At 43.9% G+C, this 24,008-nt stretch overlaps 1 protein-coding gene across 7 annotated transcripts in view; it reads right to left on the reverse strand.

Moving 5' to 3' along the window:
- The window catches only part of PRRC2C (proline rich coiled-coil 2C), a 1,565,218-nt gene that overhangs the window by 1,327,734 nt on the left and 213,476 nt on the right, over positions 1 to 24,008 (reverse strand). For all 7 annotated transcript variants that reach the window (XM_069641251.1, XM_069641250.1, XM_069641252.1 and 4 more), the window contains exons 7-8: positions 18,173 to 18,252; positions 17,227 to 17,360 (exon numbers count right to left, since the gene is read on the reverse strand). In XM_069641251.1, the coding sequence (XP_069497352.1) occupies positions 17,227 to 17,360; positions 18,173 to 18,252 (214 nt within the window). The remainder of the gene's footprint in view (positions 1 to 17,226; positions 17,361 to 18,172; positions 18,253 to 24,008) is intronic.

A 24,008-nucleotide genomic window follows, 5' to 3' on the forward strand; every position in this document is an offset into this window, starting at 1 on the left:
TGCTGTGCATAGGTCCGACATCCAGTGGTCACTGCGGAGTATTGCATTTTGTTTTTCGTAGTCGAAAAGGGGACGTCGACAAGGCGTGTCTGAAACACTATCCCTATAGTGACGTGCGTTGTACCCACAATCCCTCACGCGTCGAGGTCCCTCTGTTTGTATTTTTCTGCCCTGAGGGAGCCTTCTAGACGTGAGCGAGTACAGAAAAGAGAGATATATAAAGGAAGTCTATGTTCCTTCCATCCGAGCGGGGAGGAAGGGCGGGCGCATGTGAATCTAAGCAGATACAACCATCAGAAATGCTTTTACGGTAAGTAATGCATTCTCTTCTGATGTTTGTTAATCTGCTTAGAATCACATGCTGTGCATAGACTAGCGAGCAGTACCCGGAGTTGGCGGTGGGTTATGAGAAGGAACAGTAGAGAAAAGGTGTCTTAATACTGCCTGTCCCACCTGGGAGTCAGATCTAGAGTGTGTATCTAGACAGTAGTGTTTTGTAAAGGTGTGCACAGAACTCCAGGTAGCCGCTTTGCAGATGGACTCAAGGGGAAAATTTGCAATGAATGCTATGGATGCCCCCGTGCCTCGAGTAGAGTGTGCTCTTGGCCTAAAGGGCAGTTCTCTCTTAGCAAGAGTATAGCAGAGAGTGATGCATTGAACAATCCATCTAGAAATAGTGGATTTTGAAACTGCATCTCCTTCTCTTCCTGCTGCCACCGAGACGAAGAACTGATTAGTCTTCCTCAGTGGTCTGGTTCTTTCCATGTAGAACATGACCGCTCTGCGTACATCTAGTGTGTGCAGAGTCCTTTCTCCCAAATTGGAAGGATTTTGAAAGAACGTTGGTAGTTCTATAGACTGGTTTACGTGGAATTTAGAAATAAATTTCGGAGCAAACCTAGGGTGAGTGCGTAGAACCACTTTATCTTTGTGAACTGTAACGAAGGGGTCTAGAATAGAAAGAGCCTGAAGTTCACTTACTCTCCTGATGGAGGTGATAGCTATTAAAAAAGCAGTCTTAAGCGTGAGGTGTTTAAGAGATGCTTTGTGCATGGGTTCGAATGGAGAGCCCATGAGTCTGGTGAGTACCACATTAAGGTCCCATCCGGGAGCTGGGTCAGCTATCGGGGGGTGTATTCTCTTTACTCCCTCCATGAAGGCCTTTATAACAGGGATCCTCCACCACGACACTTTGAGTTGGGAAGTGGTGTATGCAGAAAGTGCAGCTAGGTGGACTTTAATGGAGTTAAACACTAGACCTGAATCTAATAGGTGGGTGAGGTATAGGACCACATGTGTGGGAGAGCAGTCAATAGGGTTGATGCTTTTACCCCTGCACCAGATGACAAATCTTTTCCACTTGCTAGAATAGCAGTGGCGAGTGTTCGGTTTTCGGGCTTCCCTGAGGATGTCCATGCATCTTTGCGGGAGTTGTAGATGTCCGAACTCTATGATCTCAGGAGCCAAGCTGCTAAGTTCATGTTCTGGGGCATGGATGCAGCGTCCTGCCTTTGTCCTGAGACAGCATGTTGTACGGGCAGGGGAGTTTTACTGGGGGGGATAGAGACATCTCCATCAAGTGAGCGAACCATGGTTGTCGTGCCCACATTGGGGCCACTAGTATCATGGTCACTTGTTCCTGGTGCATCTTGTGCACCACTTTGTTGAGAAGGGGAGTCGGGGGGAAAAGCGTAAACAAATTTCCCTGACCATTGCATCGACAGACCGTTCCCCTTGGATTGGTTCTGGGGGTACCTGGAGGCGTAACTTAGGCATTGTGAGTTTTCCAGGGTTGCGAACAGGTCTATTTCTGGGAATCCCCATTGTGTGAAGACGTCGAAGACGATGTTTTCGTGCAGGCGCCATTCGTACTCTTTGGGCAGGGGGAAATCTCTGCTGAGGCTGTCTGCTAGCAGATTGAGTTCCCCGGGTACATGTAGTGATAGTAGGAACATGTTCTGTTTGAGAGCCCACTTCCATATATTCTGGGCCAGCTTGGACAGGCCTGGAGAGTGGGTGCCCCCTTGCTTGTTGATGTAGTACATGGCTGTGGTGCTGTCTGTAAGGACCATTACTGTTTTGCCTTGTAGGTGTTCCTGGAAGGCTTTTAGCGCCTTGAACACAGCTAGTAGCTCCAGTAGATTTATGTGTTTGGATGCTACGTTCGGAGTCCACACTCCGTGAGCAGTCTGATGGGATAGGTGCGCCCCCCATCCTGTGAGGGATGCGTCTGTGGTTAGAGTGGCTTCCGCCGCGGGTGTGGCAAAGGGTTTCCCTTTTTCCATGTTTTCCTTTGTCCACCACCGTAGCGAGAGAACTAAGGCCTGCGAGACCACAACTAGATCCTCCCATAGTCCGCTGGCCTGACACCACTGGCTGTTGAGCCACTCTTGCATTGGGCGCATGCGCAGGCGCGCGTGAGGTACCAAATAAATACACGACGCCATCATTCCTAGCAAGCGCATTGCTTTGCGTACCGTCACCTCTCGACCGGTTACATATTGAGGGATTTGAAACAGCATGTTTTGGACCCTCTCTCTGGAGGGGAAGACGAGGCCGTCCTTTGTTTGAATTAGAGCCCCTAGGAATTGCTTGATTTGACTGGGGTCTAAACTGGACTTCTTTTCGTTGATGGAGAAGCCCAACTGGAACAAAAGGTCTACTGTCTTTTGGGTATTGGAGAAGCATGTTTCGTAAGAATCCCCTGTTATGAGCCAGTCGTCGAGGTAAGGGTAAACTGGGATGGACAACCTGCGCAGGTGGGCCGCTGCCACTGCCAGCACCTTCGTGAATACCCTTGGTGCTGATGCTATGCCGAAGGGTAGCACTTTGAACTGGTAGTGTTTGCCCTCTATCATGAACCTGAGGTATTTTCTGTGCGCTGGCAACATTAAAATATGAAAGTATGCATCTTTCATGTCCAATGTTGTCATGTAATCTCCCTGAGAAAGCAGTGGGATTACTTCCTGTAAGGTTACCATACGAAACTTTTGGGGTTTGATAAAGTTGTTCGCTGGGCGCAGATCTAATACAGGGCGCATGGTTAGATCCTTTTTGGGTACAAGGAAGTACACTGAATAAATACCTTCCGTTACCTGAGATAGAGGCACGACCTCTATGGCTCTTTTTTCCAGTAGTTGTTGTACTTCTTGGAGAAGGATGGCAAGATGTTCCGGTGTCATGCGACGTCCCCTCGGGGGTCTGTAGGATGGGGAACTGTTGAATTCGATACAGTATCCGTGGGCTACGGTGGACAGTACCCAACGGTCTGACGTTATCTCCTCCCATGCAGGAAGAAAGGATGTTATCCGGCCCCCGACCGGTGTTGCATGGGAGGGGACGCGAATCTTCGCGTCACTTGGAGTTGTTGGGGGCTTGGGAGCCTCTGGGGGTGGATCCCCGACCCCTCCCTTTGCCCCGGCGTTGGCCTCTTTGGCTGTACTGCCCACTATTGGTTTGGTAATTGGTGGCAGGGTATTGCTGATGTTGATTTTGTTGTTGGTGTTGGCGTTGGCCACGAAAAAAGCGTTTGTTGCCATAGCCGCGCCTGGTAGTGGGCTTAGAGATCTGGTCGAGAGTCTTGATAGTGTCGAACTCTTTTTTAGCCATCTCTAGGGCTTCATCTACCGCTTTCCCGAAGAGGTTAGCGTCCTCGACAGGTTTATTTATCAAAGACGCCTGTGTCTCTGGTTTAAAGCCTGAGTTGCGCAGCCATACATGGCGCTTTAGGAGTATTCCTTGTACCAAGGAACGTCCTGCTGTTTCTGCCGCGTCCAGAGAGTTTTTAACAATGCTCTGGTTCACTTGGGTTCCTTCGCCAATAGTTGACAGTAGGCGCGTACGTAAAGGCTCCGGTGCTTCCTCGGCGTCTTTTCGCAGTTTGGCCCACTGCGCGTCTGCGTAGCTTGCAAGCAAGGAATTGTTGTTGGCAATTCTTGCTGAGAAGGCAGCCGAGGAAGTAACTCTTTTTGCAAGGGCATATAGCCTCTTGCCCTCCTTGTCAGGGGGTGCCTCACTGGTGGAAAGTGGTACCCCTGCCCTCTTTCTAGTATTAGAAACCACTAGGGAATCAGGAATGGAATGTCCCCTAATGTAGAGGGGGTCTGAGGGTGAAGGAGTGAAAAGTTTTTCAATCCGTGGATTGACCCCTCTGATCATAGCGGGAGTGGACAGCGAAGGTATGATCCTTCTCTTCACTGAAGCGAGGAGTGGAATGGTCTGGCTGACAGGGGGTTTTTCCTTAATCACTCTTTCTACAAAGTCCAATTCTGGAGAGAGTTCCCCGGTGTCGAGTTCGAAATGCGCTGCTGCTCTGCGCAACAGTGCATTGAACGTTGGCTGATCGTCAATTGGAGACGTGTTCCTAACTGGAGAATTGTCCGGAGGAGTTAGGTTTAGGACATCAGTGTCGGAATACACTGATGGTGATTGCCAGGGGTGTGAAGGTCCCTCTTCTGGGTTAACCCCGAAGCCTTCTTCTATAATGTCTGTTCTGTCTTCCAGACATTCCTCCTGGTTCTGTTCTTCATTGTACATGAAATCATCTTCTTCCTCGAAGTCTTGCTCCTCCCCAGTGAGGTCATATACATCTTGGAAGTCTGAGGCTGTGTCCTGCTGGGGATCGACTAGCCTCGGATTTTTGGCCCTGGGGTCCTCCTGAGGCCCTTCTCTGGTCCTCTTGTGTGTTTGAGAGGCCTGGGTGCTCATGAACTTTTCCATCCTCTCCATACAGAGGTGGAGTCTTTCCATAGTTTCATGGGGTACCCCAGAGCGGTCTGGCGGGGGAAACATAGGGTTATCTAACTCGAAATGGCTCGACCTCTCCCAAAGCGTCGAGGAAAGTGTCCCATCGCCCTCCGAAAAACCTTCTGGTGTGTCGGGAGACTCCCTGCCTGAAGGGGGTAGTCCCTGCTTCCCTTCGGGCTTTTTCGGCGTATCCTTTAACTTATGCGTAACGCTCGACGAAATCTTCGGCGTACGCTTTTGGGCGTCGGCTACAGCGATCCTTGCTAAGCTATCGGCGACTCGCTTGTCGGCGACTCGTTTGTCGGCGGAAGCTTGAGTTTTCGACGCTATGGGTATCGAACGCTCTACGGCGGTCTGCGCTTTCTGTTGATGCGCACCGGCCGATGGTTTGGTGGCAGCGCCCTTGTTTGCCGAAAGCCCAGTCGCAGGTCGCGGCTGCGGTTGCGAGAGGGGCTTCGAACCCGAACGGTCCGAGGAGGCCGCCGGTGGAACCTGCGTCTCCTTGGGCGCCGAAGGTCTTTTCGACTTTGTCGACGAAGAGCCGTGGGTTGTGTGTTTATGTGGATCTTTGTGTGCGTCTGTGTCGCCGGGGTGTTCATCCCCATAAGCAGGGCGTGAGCCGAGCCCGTCGGGGCCGGGGACAGACGACGAAGCGCGTAAGCGCTCCTTAGAGGGGGTTTCGACTTCCGTAGCGGAGGTCGTGGTATCACGTTCCTCGTCACTGTCGGTGGTAGCAGCGGCGGGTGAACCTTCGGCCTTCGACATCGCGTAGGCCGCCCACCTTTTAACCCTTCGGTCTTTTAGAGTTTTAGGCTTAAGAAGCCGACACGCCGCGCACCTTTCCTCCTTGTGATCGAGGGGCAAGCAGCGGTTACACCGTGAGTGCTTGTCCTTCCAAGTGAATTTGCCTTTACAAAGTGGGCAAAACCTAAACGGTGTCCTCTCCATAGCCGAGGCAATAAATCGCGATACACACCCCAAGGGAAAGGAAGGGGAAAGGGAAAGGCATTCTCAGAAAAGACCCAGAGATGTCCCACGACCCCACTCTCCCTACTGTATATGGCCTGCGAGGCCAGGCCACGTGTTCGGCAGCGCCGAAGGATTTCTTCCGCTCGACCCTCCGTCGAAGATTCTTTTCGGCGGAGAACAGCTTACAACTGCGTCGAGGGAGGGATTATAAATATTAGAGAAAATACGACCAGAGGTCGAGGAGTTGCAATGTCTCTCGAGGAGCTCCGCGTGAAGGCGACCAGAAGCTGGGCGGAAAAAAACAATCTGAGGGACCTCGACGCGTGAGGGATTGTGGGTACAACGCACGTCACTATAGGGATAGTGTTTCAGACACGCCTTGTCGACGTCCCCTTTTCGACTACGAAAAACAAAATGCAATACTCCGCAGTGACCACTGGATGTCGGACCTATGCACAGCATGTGATTCTAAGCAGATTAACAAACATCAGAAATTACTTTATTCATCACTACTGTATTAACCTATGTACACACTATAAACTATTGTACAGCACTGTAACCAAGCTGAGAAGAACCTTACTGTTCCTGCACCCTCATACCTTAGGGTCTGGCGCGCAATATAAATGAATAAACAAACATCGGTGGGTACAATAAAGAATTGGTTGTAGTCAGGAGCTCTTAAGACTGGAGCGTGTGCGCTCATTCCACCTGACCTTGGGCAATTTGAGTGAGGAGATCACATTCAAGAGAGAAGCTATGGTCCCATAGTTCTCAATGAAGTTCCAATAGTAAACTGAGACCTAGAAGACTCTCGCTTGGGTTTGAATAGTAGGGGTGGCCCAGTCTTGTACAGCTTGTATTTTGGAAGGCAATGGCCTTAGTTTACCTCCTCATGCTCAAGGTAGACAACTTTACTCTGACCAATTTTACATTTACTTTTCTTTATGGTCAGATATGATATATATTGCATGCTCTTGTGCAGTCCAAAGTGGTCATTATCTTCCTTCCAAATAGGGCTGAACACTGCAATGTCATCCAAGTATGCCAAGTGTTATGGAAAATTGGCAAAAACGTGCTAATTCCGTCCACCTTAGAGACCCCCAACAGATTTGCTGGATTTTGAGAACTTGATTTTTTTACCTAGAGAGTGCGTGACCCTGATCCCCCCCCCCGGCCCGCCCCGGCTCATGTATTTTTTGGGTGAATTTTACCTTTGTTTCTTTTTGGTTATGGAGTCTAACCAACTCCAAAGGCATCCTGGCACAGGGAAGTCATTTAGGCTTCCCAAGGTTTAAACACCTTCTCTGGGACAAACTACCGTTTCCCAGAACAGTAGAGTGAAATTGACTCTACTTAGCATTGTAATTGCTAGACCCAGCACACCCTATCTCAATAGCGTGCTGGAGGGGTTACTTAGTATCCCCCGTTTCCATTTTATTTTTTGCATTTTTAAAGCGCTCACACAGCCCGTGGGCATCGAGGCGCTGTTACAGGAATTGTTCTTTTTTTGTCTTGTAATTGTTTTTTGTCTTAATTGTTTATTTATAACGCGCTTAAACACCCAGAGGTTTCTAAGCGCGGACCCGGGGATCGAACCTGTGTTGCTTCGTGTCGTCTTGTTTCCAAGGCGCGCACGTTGCCGCAAAGCTATCCTCCCGGGGCGATATATGTTCATGTAACATTTGTATGTTAGCCTTTCCCGTCAGAATGGCAGTGGTTTTGTAATGAACTACCATGATTTACCCCAACCGCAAACTGTTTGCAGCTCCAGTAACGTTAAATCACAGGAGCCATGTTTTTCAAAATGGCGCTGAACCTCCTTTTTTAAAATGGTCCCCAGTCTTTTTTTGCCATTTCTTTGTGGAAAGGTCTTGAGTTTTTCTCTGCGTGCCAAACCAGGTTTGGTCTGTTCATTCGCGTTTGGCGGGAGTGAACCCCGCCTCTGGCTACATAGTGTCTGGGGTGGGCAGGAAGTGAGGAGGTGCCCGAAAAACTCCCTGTGCTTAGTCTCCTAGGAGACCCAAATGCACTCTGTGGTGATTGGCTGGCTGACTGTTCGGCAAGGACAGCCACCCTGCTGGGTGAGCGGCAGCTAGGCTGGAATGAAAGGGAGAAAACTGTTTAAAAGGCGAGTCTCTTGGCTTGGAAGGCAGTCGACCAGAGTCGACCACTGGAAAGAAAGAACCGAAGATGAGCTGGAAGAGGACAGCTGCTGCAACTACTGGACCGTTGGTTTGCCCGGTGGAGCTCTGCTGCAGTTCTGAATCACCAAATTCACCTCGACAGAGAAGCCCCTTCAAGGACGGCTTCTTCCTTTGAGTTGGTAGGACCAAGCAACTCGTAAGCCACCTGGATACCATTCTCGGAGCTGGTTAAGATTAACCAGGGAGAAGGACACCAGCTTGTGTGCTTGAAGAACAGCAACCGGAATCAAAGATTTGCCATTTTGCCAGCTTTGTGAACCGTCCCCATGCAGTGCAGGAGTGCCCCGACGTCCTCACTCGTGTCCACGACTGAGGTTCAGGATCAGCGAGATCTGCAGGAACTGCCAGGACCAGAGTCTTCAGCTGCATCTTTTTCTCCAGTATAAGGTACTGTGAAAATCCTACCGAGAGAACTTACCTCTCACCGCAAAGGTTCGTGGAACTTTGGCAACTTGCACGCCTAGTCAGCTTGGGACCAGACATACAAACCTTCCTCCCGTGAACTAATTCTAAGAACCGTGGCAAATACTTTTCCGTTTTGAATACCAGAACTGTTTTTACTTATACAAGACACTAGCCCATTGACTTTGGCCTACCAATGGCATTGAATCAGCTCCTCTTGTGTACCCAAACTATTTGCACTATTTTAGAATAACTAATATTCATTTTATTAACTTATGCCCTTTTGCTCCTACGTCAAAGCTATTTGGCTCCTACTTCAAGGGAGCTAAACTGCTTAGTAATCACTATTGTAGTATAATTTTTGTGTGATATTGGTTGCCTCATTTAGTGAATGCTTTATAAATGATTGTGAAATAATTTAATGAGTGCTTTTACCAAGAAACCTTGAGTATAAGTTTGTCTGAATACTTGTCATTGTTGACCTTTGTGTAACACCCTTACAAGCTCACATTCCCTCTTGAGATAAACCTGGCTGCTCAGCTCGCTACCAAAAACTGTGGTACAGATTTATACCAAAGATTGGTTTTGCTTACACCTGTAGTCCTAGTTGTGTGTAGTGGTCCCATAGGGTACTGCATACAAACGTTGCCTAACACTGAATGTAAAAGATGCCTATGGAGTTTGTCTGACTCCACAACCAAAAGAAAAACAGAGTTAAAATAAAATTAAAAATACATGCGAGAGTGGGGGAAAAAGGGTGTCTCTCCAGGTTAAAAAAAATCAAGTCCTCAAAATCCAGCAAAGTTGCTGGGGGTCTCTAAGGTAGGGAGGAATTAGCACATTTCTGAGAATTCTCCCTACCAGGAAGCATCTGTGTGCCATCCCAAATGAGGTTTATTTAAATAGTGTATTTCTGAAGTATATTTTAAAGTTACATATTTGCTCCCTTCGAAAGAAGGCTTATTCAACTGACACAAATTAATAAATAATTGTTTAATTAAGAAACCTTGAGTGTTTATTTGAATACCCGTCATTGTGAATCTCCATGTTACAACCCTACATCTCACATGGACAACTCTTGAGATAAGCCTGGCTGCTCTGTCACTCTACCAACTGGTGTAGTGCATGCTTATACCAAAGGTTGCGTTAACTATTACCAAGAGAACAAGGCTGGTGCAGTCTCCCACAGGGTAATGCATACAATCTTGCCTAAAAGGTTGCATCTTGTGGTTGTACCACGACTGGAAGAATCCTCTAACCTACAATTTCTGGGCATCCGTCATTGGAACAAGCAGCGGAGGAGCGAGTCCCTAGCAACCCCCAGATCCACACTCATCTGGGAAATCAGGAGTTGGGGGGAGATAAGTAAGCGCAGTACATCTGTCCACCCCCCACACTGTCCTCCACAGGATAACATTGGGAGCCAGTCTCTTGGTCTACTGCATTCCATTCCACTTAGTTTTTGGTCGTTTAACCTGGGTAGAGTAACCTGAAATATCAGAAAGAAACAATCCTTTTCAGCTCGCATCAGGTGGATTTTGTCACTGAACTACTGCTGTGCATCCAGGCATTCTGAACTACCGTGCTACTACTTGATTTCCAGTGTGGATTGACCTCATTTTCTTTCTGTGGAACGCCTTTCATTCACTTTCAGGCAACCCACCTCACTTCGTATAATTGACTCGAACACGCGCATTGCGCACTTGCTCATTTGTGTCAGGAAGTCGTGAGGAAGTCTGAAGGTAGGTTCCTTTGATGCTTCGCTGCAACGCTTGCAGCGAGTGGCGCAGGTACTATACTTCTGTGCTGTTAGGCAGATACAAGAAATAATTGTAATTGTGTGGTATTGTGATTGCATTTTTCATTTAAGTATAAGATGTCGTTGAGATCAGTTGTTACATGTGCTTCTGCTATACCAAAGAGATCGTCGCCAAAGACTATGTCCACCATAGTATCTGCCAAAAAACATAAGCAGCAATCCAATATATTAAAAGTGAAACCACCAAATGTAGATATTCGAGAATTTTGTACTGTACAGAATGCCTTAAGTTCTGTCATTTCAGAGTCTGAGTGTTTTAGTACCCCTATGGCCTTAGAACCGCCAGAATGTTGCTCTACCCAAATAGTGAAAAATGTTCCAACAGTAGCAATACAAGAAACTATCACTGACTCGGTTTTGGCAATAGCTGCCGACAGTGCAGTGATATTGGTAACATGACAATCAGAGCGCACTGTCCACTTGATTTGAATATTAATTTGATTGCAGAAACTGTAATGCAGGATTTTTATTGACCAATGAGTCTGACATTATAGATATCCCTGAGTACCCTGTAACACATTCGAGTACACAGAATGTCTTGATCGTAGAACCGGACAGAACACATTGACCAGTAATGAATCTGCTGTTGATACCCCTTCACAGGGCAGCCGTCAGAGAAAACACAAGAATTCCTCATCACAAATGCCTGATTTGTAGGATACATCTAAGTGTGAGTCTCTGGTGTCTTCATTCATACTGCCGACCCCTCGCGGTAACCGGGAGTGCACCAGAGAACTGGTATTTGCACCTACATAAAGAATCAGCAATACAATCCTCTTTAATTGAGATCACATTGATGGCTAAGCAAACCACAAATCAATCATTGGTTAAGCTATTTAATATTATGGGTGACAAAATTAACAAATAAGCTTTACAAATCGACCCAATTGGTAAAATGGACAGAAAGTGTCCATTAGGGTGACGTGGATAAGATGATAAATGGAGTTTGCCCCTTCAGATTTACAGTGAAAGCTGAAAACAAGTTGAAGCCTGCGGCCCACCCAGGTATAACTCATCTGAGTACATCAGTGACTGTTGTGCCTTCTATTCCACATACTATATCTGAAAAAGTAGGCTTGAGTGAATCGAGTAAAATCACCGGAGGAAGAGAGTCTTCCTAGGAATCACAATGAAATGACAAAGGCGAATGCTGTCACAATTCGCATTGTCGCTCATTAAATTTTTTTAAAACAGAGCAAATCTAATAAAATGAAGGCTCAGGAGTACAGTTGCAAAATAATCAAAAAGGGCAATAACTTTTTTTTAAAAAAATCATAAAGAATAAAAAAATAGTCGACACGACTTCACAAGTCGAACAATTCTTTCGACGGATACAGTTCCTCAAAACAGAGACTAGAAATGCCACCATAGCTATAATAAATATGAATCAATGTTAACTTTTAACAAGAGCAGAATTTAGAATGCTGCTAAATTAATAACTCCTCATCGCCCGTTCGATGAATTAGTTACCTTGATTGAGGATGAACAAGCACAAAAAAAAAAAAGCCTCATGCACTCGGAGCGATCAAGTAAAGTATCAAAGATCTGAGACGGAGGGTACAGATAGCAGAAAAGTGCAGAAAAGTGCTCCCTAACTCAGACTCTTGGTTGCCGCAATTAAAAGTTGAACTTTGTAAATCAATTGAGGATTATTTACAAACTAAAACCCTTACACAAGCAACTAAACAGAATATAAGAAATAACTTTAATACCACAAGTACAAGAGGGTTGATAGATGAACATCAACAATATATTAATATCAATAATTATAATAAGCGTGATCAAAGTGAACCTCCCAGTCAAGATCGGTGTATTGAAAGCATACCAAAGATACAGAAGAATTATCCACCAGTGTCAAAACTGGTAACACAAAGGCATCGATTGATAATGAAGTGTAGGCCAGCACCGTTTACCACCTATGATTTAAATCGAAACTAGTGTATTAAATATATTTTCTGATGTACAAGAGCTAGAAATCATAACGACTCTTGACATTGATCAGGTAGAATTGCTCAACAACCAGGATCTATCTCTAGTGAGACTATGGATACCCTCTGGAGTCGTGAGAAATACCATTTGGTTAGCAAAAATTGATTTATTCTCATTGTGCTTTCTCATAGCCTTCGATCCAACAACATTTAATCCTACAAGGGATGTTAAAAATATTCCCAATCCAACACACAGGATCCAAAATGGTAGAGGGAATTATGTTTCCAGTTCAGATAATAAGATACAACTATCTGGCCCAAGAGAAACAATTGAAAAATGGAATAAACTTTCAAATTGAGACCTTCCTTTGAATGAGACCAAAAGAGTAATAAATGTTGGTTGTTGGAACACCCGGCAGCATGCCCACTTGATCAACGAAAGTGTTGATATGAATCAAATCATTTGATATATAGTCATGTTTCAGGAAACATGGCTGATGGATCTCCCCGTGTGGGATAAGCATGAAATTGAACTTATTCCAGCTAAAAAAGTTTAAAAAAAATAAATAAACTGGTCGACCAACCTCAGGCCTAATGGTAACCTTAAAAAATGGCCTGGGCCTTAATTTGAAACCATGAGCCTCACCTAATAATCATATACAATTGGTTAGAATTGTGGGTTATGGTCGAGTCATCGCAGTAGTAAACATTCATAGAAATCCTGTTGCCTTGACTGACAATAAGCTCTTTGATGATCTTGAGGAGATCCTATTGACAATTCGATCAACTAGGGAAATTACATGTATCATTATAGCTGGTGATATTAATCTTCAATGCCTGAATGACAAAAAGGGGGCCAGATGAGCAGCTATGATTCTGGAAACACATCAGATGTACATGTTGAATAGGGCAATTGATGGTGATGTTCCGCCTGGATATACGTCGGCGCGGGGGTCTTGCAAGCCCACAATAGTCTATGCCAATGTTGACTCACAAACCTTTGGACATATAGAAGAATTTAAAATAATTCACCAAGGTGGTAGTGATCATAAATTATTAGCTTTTTCGATGGATACTCCAGGGGTCAATTGACCAGAGCAAACGGAGACAATATCAAGGCATGTTACAAGTCAATAATTCTAAAACCGATTTCAAATGGAACACAGTCATTACAGCAGCTGAATGAGAACTTAATTGGGAATATACACTCAAAGACTAATCAATCAGTACTCATGATAGGAAATTATGTGAATGTCTCTGACATGCTGGTGAGCTTTGCACTACATTATATATTCGAAGATATTATATTCAAGTAGAAAAATAGTTCTTCTGAAACTTGGAGTGCAAACACACTGGAAAAAGTGCCTCCGTGATAAAGCACTATGTAATTAGTGGAGAAAAGACCTTGGCCGTGAGGTGGTTAAGTAAAGTACTTGTGATTCGATAAATATTTGTAGTAGTTCTAAAACAAATATGCTTTATTTTTTGCTATTAATTTCATAGACTGTAAATGTGAATGTCTTACAAATATTCAAAGTTCGGGCCAACACACAAATAAATGTAATAAGACACATACTTTTGATATTGCGATCACAGATCGTAAAAGAGAACCAAGACAACAGTAATTATTGGTATTACAATACCCCCTCAACTAAAAGCTGGCATCCTGAAGTCACTGAAATGGCAAAATAATTGGCGACGATCTAGAAGAACATACTTATATCAGTTAGACGGGGAAGCCAAGCTTAGAGCAATGTGTAGTAAGAACTCGGCGCGAACCTGGGGCTATCTAAATATACCGTCATGCAACACTCAGCTATCTGCAAAAATTAAGGGAGTAAGTAATACTAGATGGATTGACCACTATACTCAACTCTATGCTAGACCTGATAATCTCCATGTTTTAAATGTAACTGATTATGTGCAATGTTTTCGGTTGAAAGTTCAAGAATAGGACAGTCTATACTTCATAAAGAAATCAAGTAATTCCCAAGCTAATGGCGGCCTTAATAATCAAATGTTTAAGGATAACCCCGAAGCCTGGGCAAGAATATTGTACAACATATTCGGCATGGTCTTAAGTGCTGGAACTATTCCTCGCTCATGGCGCGAGTCCATTATAGTCATTATCAAGAAGGGTGAGCGGTAAGATCCTATTAACTACAGGCCGATAGCCCTTCTTGACGCACCTGGCAAGATTGTCTCTAGAATCATCTTAAATGAGTTTAATGAATGGACACTACAGTCCCAACAACATAATCGCTGGCGAAAAGGATTTGTCCAAGGACTGGGTACTTCAATCAATCTGTTTGCCATAACTGCCATACAACTACACTATTGTATGGGATTGCCTCTATACATGGTCTTTGTGGACTTTAAGTCCGCATATGAGACTGTATCCTGGGACTTGCTATTTGACAAATTAAGAAAGGCAGAATGCCCGACTCAAGTATGTGCATTAATTGAGGCATTGCATACTGATACACATTAGAATACGCATATCCCTTCAAGGAGATTTGACTGATGAGATATCCACGTATCATGGGGTTAAGCAGGGATGCATTTTAGTGTCATCTCTATTTAATTTTTTTTATTTGTGACATGTCTAAGGATTTTGAGAACATAAATAGCCATGCACCGAAACTGTGTACAAATTCCTGCTCTCTTCTACGCTGACAATCCTGTTTTAATGTCCAAATCGCCGCAGGGTTTGCAACGGTTGCTTGATGCCCTGTCGATTTATGTAAATAAAAATGTGTTGACAATTAACCTGTCTAAAACAAAAATATTGATATGTAATGAAAACACGAGATCTAAATGTACTTGAACATGGACACTGAATAATGTCAAGCTAGAGAAAGTACACCAATACATATATTTGGGTGTGGTCCTTATTAGTAATGAATGTGGTGAGAATATGATGTGAATTTGGACAGTAAACTCCAAACTGCTAAATCGCAATCTCTCATGATTATAAAACCATTTGGGAAATTTACTTTGAGTTCAATTATCACTTTCTTTCTGTAAAAGTTAACCCCGATAATGTTGTATGGTGCGGAAACTAAACCAATCCTTTGTGAACAAAAACTCAAAAATTGAAGGTCGATAGTGGAGAAGCATTTTAAAGTTTCCAAATTGTCTACCAATATCATGGATACGGTATAAGTGTGGTTTGATATCACTGCACGCAAGATACAGGTGGCTGCTCATAATTGTTTAGAAAATGTATACTGGCCCCAGACCTAGAAATGCTATTGGGTGTGGTAGCTAAATATATGCTAGAATCTTGCCATGATTTTGTGTGCAAATGGAGAGAACTAGTTATTCATTTGTTATGTGATATAGAAGTTACCATTCAACTACTGCTAGAAAACCCATGTCGAGTGAACACCAAACTGTTTGAACAGGATTGGATTTTTGCAAGGGTCACATGTTTGAAGGATAAAAAAATATGGTACTGTGGAAACATTTACAGAAGTCATCAATTAAACATCAGAATGATTTTATGAGATTCAGGTTTAATGTCCTGCTCACCAAGCAATTCAAATTAGACACAAAAGCATACAAGAGTGACGATTGTTGTTGCTTTTGTAAACATGCACAAGTTACAGAAACGTTGAAACATTTGATGGGTGATTGCTTAATGCTCAAGGAGCTCCGCATTGCCCACTTTAAGAAATTGTTTGAGAACTGAAATACATTGACCAAAGAAGAATTATGGGAAAATGTTCATGGGTCAGAAATTAATAACTAATGTTCAGAATTTTTTGCACGTACTGGAATTAATGTAAATAATTGTAATTTTAGATGAACATGTTTCTAATCGGACAGATAGATTTTAGGGTATGAATTTTACGATATGTTTTAAGATCCGTAATATGTGTTTTGCTGTTATTTGTTGTAAATTCGTATTTTATAAGAATTGTCATAAAAGGGAATTTTTAAATTATTTATCAGCTATATCAAATTAAAAAAATTAAGAAAAATACAAGAACACTTATAGTAAAATTGTTCAATACCTTCTTTGAACTAACACCAACACAAGTTACCTGCTGAGACTCCCTTCATGGGAGAAACATTGTGGACCCTTTGACTTGTGTTCCTAGTGTTTTGACTGCTTAGGTTAAGGAATTCATGTGACTTGGTTACATCGTTTACTGCATTTAAACTATTTACCCGTTTGCTGACTATATGACAATGCATATGATGAATGTATATGTGTGTACCTGAGTATTGTGCACTCTCACTTGTTCGATTCATTTTTCAGTGTTCCAAGGACCTATGATATAATATGATAGGTTATGTATAATGCGCTTAATACCCATAGGTTTCTAAGTGCAGACCCGGGGATCGGACCTGTGTTGCTTCGAGTCGTCTTGCTTCCAAAGCGACCATGTTGGCCCTTTGCTATCCTCCCAAGACCTATCCTAGAATATATAATTGTGTTTTATACTTGCTGTCTAAATGGAAATTTTGTATGCCATACTGTGTGGACTCAATGAGGGCCCCTCACAATCTTCCAAGAAGCAGCCTCGACTGCTCTCCATTGCTACCGTGATTGGCTATTGGCTAACCTCTCAGTTCCCTGGAACTACGGTGGCCTCCTAAAATCAGTCTAAAAAGGTCAGATTCTAGAAATACACATCACCAGGAAAGGGCATGTTCCTTTCCAAATGCTTCATAGGATAGTTCACTAACTTCACCTGCTCACAACGTGCTTACATCGTCAGATGCATGCATGAAGGACAATCATTTATGTACTTGGAGAAGAATAATTATAGAACCGTTTCTCTTTTTGCAGCATATTTGTAGCATAGACTGTTGCAGGATCTTACTTCTCAAGAAGTGGGAAGGTAGGGAGAGTCAATAGATGAAGATTTAACAAAGTGAGCAAGTACAAAGAAAAATAGAATTGCTATTTTTCACCATTAACCTTGTTTCTTGGACTAAACAATTTACAACAGGAGAAACCTTCGCTTTAAACAATTGCTTACATTTTCAACATTGGAGTTTTTGAAAAAGTACAACATATTTGTCTTGCTGCTGACAAAGAATTTTGTTACCTCCAAAAAACAATACAAAACTTATCAAGAGGCCAGAAAACTGAACAGCATAAAGGGGTGATACATTGCATGCAAAGTAAACCGCTTTGCGTTACCAGCCCAGCCTTCATCTGCTTCTGTATCCAAGTTATCAAGCTCCTTAAGTTCATTAGCTTTAACAATCGATGGACGCTCAACACCTTCAACAGCCCAAGACTGTGGCTGAGGTGGATGTCTGCCTCTAGGTCCTCTGAAGAGAGAAATAAACAGTGTTAAGCAGGACAGCCAGATCTATTAACCAAGCTGTATATAAACAGACAGCTCACATTCATGTGCTTTGTACGACCTCCCCCAACTTCTCGAATTTTCTTTCCTCAATTTAAGCATTTTTAACTAGCCACAAAGGTAGATGGAGGGTTGAGGTCTGGCAAGATGTGTTTGGGTGCAGGGACTGAGGATAGGGCGTGGGGTTTAGGGTGTCTCCCTTCACCCCACACTTTGTCGTAAAATAAATGAAATTTGGAAAAGAAATTAAACCGTTTAAAGTTAAATTAAAAAGCACAGAACTGACAGCTTATCGAGTATTTCAGAATTGATTGAAACACGAAAGTGTATCCACCATAAGCGTTTCCAAATATCCACCCTGGTAAGCACCGGAACAGATGTTAATATGCATGCTGCCTGAGTCCAATCACAGTCATGTCTCCTTGAAGCACATTGCTATGCATGTCCATTCAAAACGTGGAGAAAATAAAAATGCCTGATTGAAATGAGCCCATCACGTGGCAACTGAACTATGCGTTGACAAAGCCTAGTTTGAATCTTCTCCAATGTATTGAGACATATCAGGATTTTATACTTCATGCCCAATACCTTTAACATCCAAGCAATGTTTCAGTGGTTGTTAGCCAACAGAAATGTACTCCATTGACTTCAAACAGCTAGATTGCTCGAGCCTAGCTTTCCCCACAATACTAGATGTCCAACAATTATGATATTGCATGAGCGAAAGCATATCAAACAATCTGAGTTAAGTCAAAAGTAAAGCTTTTAGACGCCTACCTTCCAGCTTCCGATGGTGTAGGGTACCGATGGGGAACTTGCATTTGAGGAAATGGCATCCTGGGATATGACTGGAACATCTGTGAATTGTGAGGTCATTACACAGAGGACTGCTTGTAGGACAGCAAATGCACTCAGAATAACATCACAAAATGGAGGATATATAAGTAAAAAGTAACATTCATTTAGTGTGCACCAAAAAATGTCCAATGTCAGGCAACATTTTATGCAGTTCCCAGCCTTGTCCTCTAGGCAATAGTTAGCCCAACCTTTAATATAAGCATGTACTACACAAGTTGGTAGAGTGAGCAGCCAGTGTTCGCTCAAGAGGGGTTAATGTGAGCTGTAGAGTTATTACACAGACTCACAGTGACAAGTATCCAAATAAACACCCTCAAGGTCTCTTGATTAAACAATTATTTATTAATTTACCAGTCAGTTGAATACGCCTTCTTTAGAAGGGAGCAAATATATGTAACAAAAATATACTTCAAAAACACACTCCGTCTCAATTCAGTAAATACCCATTTGGAATGGTAGACCCTCTGAGTTTTTTTATTCTAGAGTTTCGGTTCTACGCCGGTGTTGTTGCTTGATCTGAGCGTTCTTGTTGGTTGATGTAGGCATAATTTGTATCTCAGGAACTCAGAGCCTGGTTTGTTTATTTTATTTATATCGCGCACCTGACCCGGAGGTAATTCGGCGCTAGAAGGACAATAATGGTTACATGGCATAGTATAGACAGTTGTGAGCATAGTTTAAACAGTCAAGGTAAGATTACAATGGTAAATATACACATATTATACATATTATACATTCCGGCATTGGGTCATAGCAGTAGTTAAGCTCTTTGTGAGTGAGGCATTTTGTCATGTATAGAGAGCCACCTGTGTTGCTTTCTGGTTTCCGATATGTGCTCTCTTTTGGGGCTATTCAACACTGCTCTGAGCGCGTTTTGCATGATCTGTAGTTTATTTAAGATGGCTTTATTAGCTCCTAGATAGAGACTGTTACAATAATCCAATTTGGATTGTATGAGCGCTCTCACCAGAGTAAGGCAACTAGTGGGAGATAGTAGAGGTCTGCAGGCTCTGATCAACTTACCGGTGTACGCTGTGGCCGATGAGGTCATGTTATTCTGCTTAGTTAAGTTAGACTGGGCATCGAGGTAAAAACCTAATGTTTTCACATGTTTGGATATGGGTATACTATTCCCATCCATGAGGATGCTTGTGTAGTGAGGACTTAGTTTGAGAAGGTTGTTAGATGATCCGACTAGGAGTAATTCTGTCTTATCATTCAGCAAAGGCCATGTGTGGCCATCCATGCCTGAATGATGTAGACTTCGTTGATCCGAGCGACGTCTACATCATAGGTTCCTGAGAGGGGTAGGAGTATCTGGGTGTCATCCGCATAATTTGTGTAGGCGACACCCAGACGGTCCAGTTTGTCGAATAATGGCTTTGTAAAAATATTGTACAAAATGGGCGAGACGCAGGACCCTTGAGGGACTCCGCAGGTGATGGGGATGGGATCAGCAGCTGCCGAAGGTAAGAACACGCGCATTGTTCTGTTAGCGAGGAAAGATTGGATCCAGGCAACTGCAGAACTGGAGAAATGAGCCGCTTATAGGTGGTCACAAAGTATAGAGTGATCCACCAGATCAAAAGCCGGAGAGAGGTCTAGTAGGAGTTGGATGGCCATCTTTCCTTTGTCTTTCAATTCATCGATCTGGCTTTTGAGGTCAACAAGGGCGGTTTCTGTGCCATGCTGAGGTCTGAAGCCAGATTGACGGGTCCGAGTAATTTGTGAACTTCAAGATAATCTTGTATTTGCAAGTAAGCAATTCTGTCCAGAATTTTCAGTAAAAAGGAGACTGTTGTAATTGGTCTATAGTTAGTGGGTATAGCCGGGTCAAGGGTCTGTTTTTTTTTTTAATAGTGGTAGAACCCAGGGCTGTTTGAGGTTACTTGGGACGGAATTGTTAGAGAAGGAGGAGTTTATAAGTTTAGTAATGAATAGGGCAAGGTCTCTGGCTGCGTATTTCATAATCTGGGCTGGGCGGCTATCGCCCTTACAATTAGATGGTTTAAGAGACGCAATGATTTTTTTGAACTTCAGGATTGGTGACTTTTTTAAACATGAAACCTGAATTAAGGTGTGGGGTAGGGGTTGGTACTGGTGTATTGACTGTTAGTTGGGATCTTTTGTCAGCTATTTTGGTCTGCAGTCCTTTAATTTTGTTGGAAAGGGCGTTTTGTATACTGGTGCACCAAGCTTTATCCTTAGTGCATGTATCTGGCGGTGGGTTGGGGTTCTCTTAGGATGGAGCTAGCTTGGGCTATTCTGTCATTATAGATTTCTTTTTTGGACTGTATTATCTTATTTTTGTAGGTGGCAGTGATGATGGCAAGGTTTGTTTTGTTTTCAGGTGTGGGGGGAGGATTTCCAGCGTGATTCCAGTTTTCTTTTTTCAGTACAGAGTATTTTTAGCTCTGGAGTGAACCACGAGTTAAGATGGGCTATGGGTTTGCTTTTTTGTAATTTTAGCGGGGCAATAGCATCAATGGCTTTAGTCATGGTCTCGTTATGAATGGTAATCAGAGTGTTCGGATCATTGGTGTCCAGTAGGGCATTTAGTAGGGGGGGCTACCAAAGGAACTAGTGCTTCTGCTGTGATGTTACGTTTATTCCTTGTGGGGCAAGGGGGAGCAATAACGGGCTTTTTCTTTTCCAAGATGTTGATATTCATTTCAAAGGTGATAAGGTGGTGGTCTGACCATACTAGTGGAGTCAAATCTAATAGGGTGATGGTACAATTGAGATCCGCTACCCAATGAAGTATCCTACCTTTCTCGTGAGTGGGTTCGGTGCTAATTTGGGTATAGCCTTGTTCTAATAGTGCAGAGGCTAGAGAGATGGCGTGTGGGTCACTAGTGTCATTATAACCAAGGTTGAAGTCCCCTAAAATGATATTTTGCGCCGTGGGTTTGGTGGTGTCGGCTGCTAGGGCCACAATATCTTCTTCGAAGGACCCAGGAGGTCCTGTAAATAATGTGTAGTGTGATAGTGCTGTTTAGTGAGGTTTGGAACTTAACTGAGAGGAGTTCAAACAATGCCAGCGAGGTAGGGTTGGCTAGTCTTATATTGAGAGTGGCTTTAAAGATAAAGGCTATTCCTCCGCCGCGAGCCGTGGGTCTGTCTGCACGGAGAATGGAGTAATTATCTGAGACGGCTAGGGCAATAGAGGGGCCTGCTGCCTCATGCAGCCAAGTTTCTGTCATTACATGGAAATCAAGGTTATTGTTCACAATAATGTCGCAATCCCTGTTGAGAGGGCTACCAAGGACCGGACATTCAGTAATGCTCCTTTGGTGGGCTGTGTTTGTGAGCCCTTCAATGGTATACTGGGGCTAATGTCATCTGGGTTGTTCAGTGGGACTGTAAATCTTTTGGTTTTTCGCCTGCGATTATTTTCGGTGGATCCAGGGCGATCTGAACATATGAATTTATGGGTATATTCTACTGCTGAGTGCCTAATGGACGGTAGTCTACTGGTTAGTCTCTCGTTGCGCTTAGAAGTGTCAGGAGGGGAAGAGGTTGAGACTACTGGCACGGGGGTCAATTTATCGTGTGTAGAGCTCATGGTGGAGGCAGGATATGGTTTCGGTATAGTTAGTGTGGGAAAAGGGGGTAGTGTGGGGAGGAATGGTGTAGGGCAGGGGATGGGGTGGTGACGAGACATCTCAGTCTACCTAGCCCTTCATCAATCTTAATGTAGTGACCTCTAGTGCAGGGGGTGGCTGCGGGTATAATGTAGAAGGGAAACATCATTAAAGTTAGCAACACCTGCATACTGCTGGGATGGTGGGCAGCCTTAGAGTAAGCTTACTGATACTAGGGTAACTCGCAAAGCACAAACATATCGCAACCTAGATGCGAAATTTAACAGATAGGGCATATTCTACATACAGTAAGCGGTTACCATTGAAAGCAGTTCGGGCACAAGCACAAATATACCGCAACCTAGTTTTTTCGAAATTAGTATATAGGGAGGTCTATAAGCCGTGGACAGGCCCCAAGGTTAGCGCATGGGTCAAGTATAGAGGTACTGTATTGCTCTGTGCGCAATGCACATTGTTTGGAATTTTAGTTTTGTTTTAGTGGTAGCCAATGTAGTGTTTTTAGCACAGGTGTGATGTGTTCTCTTCGGGGTAGTTGGAGAAGCAATCTGGGTGCTGCATTTTGTATGCGTTGTAGTTTTATTTTTCAGAAGTCGTTCAGGCATACCCAAGTATAGGCTATTGGTGTAATCTACTCTGGACATGACGAGAGCAATGATGGCGATTGTTTTGTGGTGAATGACAGGAATGGTAGGATCCTTTTTGCCGCTCGCAGGAGAAGAACAAGTTACTTCTTACCTTGTAACATTCTTTCGACGGGATGTTCCTCCGACGTATTCCTCATCTTAGATATCTCCTTCCAGCTCTGCTGGCCTCGGAAAATGTTTTCTCTCTAGAGGGCGCTGCGCGTCGACGTCCTCCGAGTCGATGTCCCTCGACAGCCGCCGTGTCGACGTCATCCTGCCTATAAAGGCCGCGCGCAGCGTCCGTTGCTCAGTTCCGTTTTGTAGCTCACAATAATACTTTCTGGACTAAACTAATCACCCTGAAGGAGCGTAAGCTGCAACAACAAGGGAAGTAGAACTGCGGGGATGGATGGGAGGGTCGATGAGTAATACGTCGGAGGAACATCCCGTCGAAAGAACGTTACAAGGTAAGAAGTAACTTGTACTTCGAAGGGATTGTGTCCTCCGACGTATTCCTCATCTTAAGATAGGCTCCCATAGCAGTATTCTATTATTGGAGGAGGGAGTACTGACTTCACGCTGTCTTCTATTGATGAATAGAATGCAGTACAGCCCTTCCAAACCTAGTCTCTTGACTGGAGGAGGAATCCAAATTGTAAAAACGTGTAAAGGTATGGACAGACGACCATGTAGCGGCCGCACAGATGTCTTTAACCGGCATGCCTCTTTTGAGGGCCGATGAAGCTGCAATACCGCTGGTCGAATGAGCCCTAAGGTTTTGAGGGGGCTCTTTCCCTGCCAGTTTATAACATTCCAGAATGGCTAGAATGATCCATCTGGAAATGGTCTGCTTAGTTATTGGTATCCCCAGCTTGTGACCTGCGTAACCTACAAAAAGCTGGTCTGCCTGTCTTATCCTGGCTAGTCTACTGATGTAAAAACTTAAAGCCCTTCTAGGGTCTAGCCTGGGTAACCTCTCTTCCTCTTTCCCTGGGTGAGGAGGAGGATAGAAAGATGGTAGGGTAATCTTCTGAGTGATATGGAATTCAGAAACCACCTTTGGGAGGAAATTAGGCTTCACTTGCAGGACAACTTTGTCTTTGTGAAATATTGTGTGAGGGGGTTTACAAGAAAGAGCTTGTAATTCGCTCACCCTTCTAGCAGATGTAAGTGCTATTAATAAAACAGTTTTAAGGGTAAGGAATCTTAACGAACAAGAATGGAGAGGTTCGAAAGGTGTACCCATCAGGAAAGTTAGTACTAAGTTTAAATCCCATAGGGGAACTTGGAATGGTCTTGGGGGATAAACATTGGTTAGCCCCTTTAGAAACTGTATTACCAAGGGTAATTTGAAATAGTATGGTTCTTCCGCAGTGCGCTTAAAGATGGTTAGCGCTGCGAGATAGCCCTTAATGGTGCCAACTTGAAGGCCTGAATTTGCCAAATATAGTAGGAAGGACAAAACCATTGGTGTACCACATGAAAAAGGGTCGATATTCTGTTCTCTACACCAGCTGCAAAATCTGT

The sequence above is a fragment of the Ambystoma mexicanum genome, chromosome 1q, assembly GCF_040938575.1.
Source record: "Ambystoma mexicanum isolate Mex_15411 chromosome 1q, UKY_AmexF1_1, whole genome shotgun sequence".
Classification (NCBI taxonomy): domain Eukaryota; kingdom Metazoa; phylum Chordata; class Amphibia; order Caudata; family Ambystomatidae; genus Ambystoma; species Ambystoma mexicanum.